This window comes from Chrysochloris asiatica, unplaced genomic scaffold, assembly GCF_000296735.1.
Source record: "Chrysochloris asiatica unplaced genomic scaffold, ChrAsi1.0 scaffold00157, whole genome shotgun sequence".
NCBI lineage: Eukaryota > Metazoa > Chordata > Mammalia > Afrosoricida > Chrysochloridae > Chrysochloris > Chrysochloris asiatica.
Genome location: NW_006408675.1, coordinates 1,363,512 through 1,368,341, shown reverse-complemented (window position 1 = coordinate 1,368,341; position 4,830 = coordinate 1,363,512). Strand labels below are relative to the sequence as shown.

Genomic DNA, 4,830 nt, shown 5'->3' with positions numbered 1-4,830 from the left:
TTGTCAGGAGGGACCAGTTCCTTTGTTGTTGTTAGGTGCCATCGAGTTGGTACCGACCCACAGCGGCCTTATGCACAGCAGAACGAAACACTGCCCTATCCTGGGCCAATCTCATTACTGTTGCCACCCTTGAGTCCATGAATGCTTCCACTTGGCCAATCCATCTCGCTGGGGTCTTCCTCTTTTTCTCTGACCCTCCACCTTACCAAACATGATATCCTTCTCCAGTGACTGGTCCCTCCTGACAATATGTCCCAAAGTATGAGAGACGAAGCTTAGCCATCCTGGCCTCCAATGAGCACTCTGGCTGCACTTCTTCCAAAACAGATATATTGGTTCTTTTGGCAGTCCATGGCACTTTCAATATTCTCCTCCAACACCATAACTCAAAAGCATCAATTCTTCTACAGTTTTCCTTAATCACTATCCAGCTTTCACATGCATATGAGGTTATTGAAAATACCATGGTTTCCGACAGGCATACCTTAGTCCTCAAGCTGACATCTTTGTTCTTCAACCCCTTAATAAGGTCTTGTGCAGCAGATTTGCCTAATGCAATATCGTTTTATTTCTTGACTGCTGCTTCCATGAATGTTGATAGTTGATCCAAGAATTCCTTTCTTTACCTTATGACATTATTGTTTTTAGGTGCTGTCAAGTCAGTTCTGGCTCATAGCGACCCTGTATGGGGTTTCCAAGGAGCAGCTGGTGAGTTTGAACTGTAGGCCTTGTGGTTCCTGGTCCAGTGCTGATCCAGAACAGTTGTTGTTGTTAAGTGCCGTGCGATCCAGAGCAGAGGTATTATAATTTCCATTTTACAGTGTAGAGAATGAGAACCATGCACATATTTCAGTTGGGTGTCTAGGTCTGCTTTATAAACTGGGAGAACTAAAAACGCCTCTGGTCTTGTCCTTAAGAATTTGGGACGTAGCTAAGTAACTTGAGAACGTGGAGCTTGGCGTCCATAGCAACCAAGGCGCGGTCGCACTGGGCCGAGAACTAGACAGAATGGGAAATGTTAAACCTTCCACATTCATATACACCTATCAAATCTAGCAGTCAGAATACCAAGCTTGTCTACAGTAGTTAGGAAAATATCCAAATTAAAACAGTACAAGGCTGAGCATACAACCACTAACAGAAACACTGCCTTTACAGAACCGGGAGGAGCCCTTGTGGCGAGGCGGTGAAGACAAGCCAATCGGCCTGCTCTGGCGCAGCTTCCGGAGGGCTAGCCCCGCCCATCCCGGAAGTGGGGGCGGAGCCACGAAAGCGTCGGTGCCTAGTGAAAAGAAGAGGCAGTTAGAGACAGAGATATCTTTAAATTCCTTCGGTTCTTGGAACTTCACCCCTTCGACTGGAGTCGGGCTTCACGAGCCAGATGGCTTTGGACGTGAAGTCGCGAGCAAAGCGTTATGAAAAACTGGACTTTCTCGGAGAGGGACAGGTGAGGCTCTGGTGCTGGTATTGGGAGGTTCCAGAGCGGAGGTTTTAACGTGGGGACCAGTGAACTGGCCTGGCTGCTCTTTCTCTTACCGGAGGCCTCCCAGACGCACCTGTTTACCCCTCTTTATGTCCTAGAGGGGAGCCCTGAGCAGCCCCCTCTTTTCTGAAGAACAGACTGGACCGGGACGTGGAGTGTCCTACATTTCTAGCCGCTCTTTGCTTCCCAAAATGTCTAAGAGTAAAAAGGCAAACACAAAAATGATTCCCACAAATATGTTATTTCTGCTTTACTTTTTAGTTTGCTACAGTTTACAAGGCCAGAGACAAGAACACCAACCAGATTGTCGCCATTAAAAAAGTGAGTTATGCTTTGGGATGTTTTCCTTAAAATCTCCTTGAAAATGTCTATATTATGAGTTGATGGATGACCTTTTTTTTTTTTTTAAACTTGTGTCATTTTCAAAGACGATGGAAAATGGAGTATGTGTATATCTGGGTTGAGTTCTGGGTGATATTGCATGTTAGTTTCAGGTTGCTGTCTGGTGCTGTTGGTTCTCATATCGTTACCATATTTGATGGACATTTTTGCTTTCTTTCACAGTGTTCTAAATGTCATCCCATTGGTTTCTGCTGAGAAATCAGAGATTAGATTTATTCTCCTTTGTAGGAAACTTTTTGTTTTTATCGATCTGCTCCAGGATTCTCTCCTTGTCTTTGGTTTTGAAAAGTTTGATTATACTATGTCTTGATGATGTTCTATTGAAGTGTCTGTTTGGAGTTACTTCCTGTTGTTCGGGGCGTTTTCTTCTAACAATTTTCTCGATGGTTTCTTTGGTCTTTATGTTCTAGAATTAAAACCACACATAAGTTATTCATTTTGCTAGTGTCCCACGTAAATCTCAATCTGTTGTCATTTTCAAGTGCTGTTGAATCAGTTTGACTGTAGCCACATGGTTTTCCAATGAGCAGCTGGTGGGTTTCAACCACCGACCTTATGGTCAGCGATCCAGTGCTTATCCTAGAGCGCGACACCAGGACTCCTATCATACCTTTAAATTATTTATTAACTAGTTCTGATATTTTTTACGTTAAATTTTGTGACTGTATTTGGGTCACAAGTTTGAGGGTTTCCATCGTGTTTGTGTCAGCTGACATGGTCTGCTGAGCCCTGTTTCTAATTTATTAACGATCTGGTGTTGGCTGGTGGGTGTTGGTGCTCACTGCTGTCGCCGGGTGCATGTGGTAGAGGCAGGATGGGTGGTGTACATGGTTCTCTGTTCCTGCAGTTTGTTCAGGGCGGCCACGGAGCTGGGCCAAGTGCACGAGGGGTGCCACTGGCCACTGGGTTGGCGAGAACAGAGACTGGCCATGCCCCCGGCCACCAGGAGGGTAAGACAAGGCAGATTCGCACCCCCTTGTCGCCATTCTGCGTCAACAGCTGCTTGCAAGAATACAAAATGGCGGCGCTGCTTTCCGCCTGCGGGCCCTTTCCGCCCGCTTCGCGGCTCGCTACTCCTGTTGGGCTTCTTCCTCCAGTCCGTACTCAGCCCACCTCTCTGCCGCAGCCTCTGACTCTCAGGCTTCCAGGATCACCATCTTCCCCTGTTGCACTTGGTCTCTCCTGTCCTGGTTGCAAAGGGTAGGTCAGGGTGGGGTCCACCTATGCCGCCATCTTGTCCCGGACACTTTGCAAAACTTCATCATCACTCTCCTTTTTGATCTTTTCTAACTTGATCTTTTCAATGCCACCCCTAATTGATGCTTGGATCGATATATTCGCCCACATTGACCTTATTCGCATCATAAAATCACTGTATTTCCTTCCTCTTCAGGTTGGTATGTTCTTCCTCTGGGTCTGTTGTTTACCGACGAGTCGGGGCTGCCTCACTGCGCCCCTGTGTAGAGTTTCCCGGGAGCGGCTGGTGAATTTTAACTACCAACCTTATAGTTCAAACTGACCTTCCAGCCCAGTGTATTATCCCACAGCACCGCACCAGGACAACATTTCTTGAAATTGTTAGGTGCCATGGAGTCGCTTCCGACTCATAGAGACCCTGTTTCCAAGGCTGTAAATCTTTACAGGAGCAAAAAGCCTCATCTTTCTCCCGCGGAACAGCTGGTAGTTTTGAACTGCTGATCTTGCAGTTTGCAGCCCGATTCGTAACCACTAATTATTATTTCTTGAATGCTTTTCCCCCTCCTCAATTTATAACACTTGAGGATTTGTACAAAGGAATAGAGGCCTGGCCAGGCCACAAGGACCACCTACCTTATTGACTGAAATCAGGGAGGGAGTAGGGATGGGGATGTGATTTAATGGCCATGCGTGTCCAGGGAGGCCCCTATCACGACTGTGCAGTGAAGTCATTTTAAAGGCTGTGGGTACACAAGCTATGATTTTAGATAAGTTTGTCAATGTCTATGAAAAATGCTATTGAGCTTTAAGTTGCGCTGGTATGTTTGACATGCTCAGATAAATCTTATGAAGAGGCTATTTTTAATCCTGTTTGTAGTATATATTGTTAAGTGCCATCCAGTCGGTTCCGACTCATAGCAACCCTGCATAGGGTTTCTGAGGAGCGGCTGGTGAGCTTGAACTGCGAACCTTGCCCATCAAACTGACCTTGCAGTCCAGCACATTAACCCACAACGCCTCACCAGGACTCCTTGTATTATATAGGTTACTTCTAGAAGAACACAGCTATTTGATCTTAAAACACACATACACACACAAACATATATATATGCGCACAAAGCCTCACACATAGATACTGCATTCTTTGTTTTAAACTATTATCTATCCGTACTAATTGTGAGTGTTTCAAATGTAAAGGTAGATGTTTTATAGTAAAAGGAGGGGAGTGGTTGGCCTTGCAGTCCAGGAGTGGAGGACCCTGGGACCATCAAGGGAGAAGAGCAGAGTGCAGGACCCTATCCAGAGAAGCAGTGACGCCAGAGATGGAGGCAGAGAGGATGACGGGAGAGATGGAGCAGCTGGGGACTCAAGACTCAAGGAGAAGAGGGGCTGTGTGCTGGTGGCCAGGGGGCTGGTGTTCAGGGTATACCCTTTGGTTGTTTGAATGGTTATATATTCCTGAGTGCTTCAGTGTACATCCAAAAGAAAAACCTAAATGGATTTGAAGCAAATGCCTTTGAATGATGATGTATGGAGGGGATTGTAGTCCTTGCAATGAAATGAAATATGATAGGATGAACGTAAAGCTGATGTTCTTCCATGTAAACTATCACTCAGTTCACAATAAAAATGTATTTAATGTTTAACCCTTGTTGTTGTTGTTAAGTGCCGTCGAGTCGGTTCCGACCCATAGCGACCCTGTACAGGGTTTCCGAGGGTGTAAATCTTTACGGGAGTAGAAAGCCTCA

At 45.9% G+C, this 4,830-nt stretch overlaps 1 protein-coding gene across 1 annotated transcript in view; it reads left to right on the top strand.

The window, feature by feature from the left end:
* The first annotated feature begins 1,312 nt into the window (after positions 1-1,312).
* Positions 1,313-4,830, top strand: part of CDK7 (cyclin-dependent kinase 7) — a 58,017-nt gene continuing 54,499 nt past the window's right edge. Inside the window, exons 1-2 of the mRNA XM_006870968.1 lie at positions 1,313-1,447; positions 1,745-1,804. Of these exons, the coding sequence (XP_006871030.1) occupies positions 1,382-1,447; positions 1,745-1,804 (126 nt within the window). The 5' untranslated portion in view covers positions 1,313-1,381. The remainder of the gene's footprint in view (positions 1,448-1,744; positions 1,805-4,830) is intronic.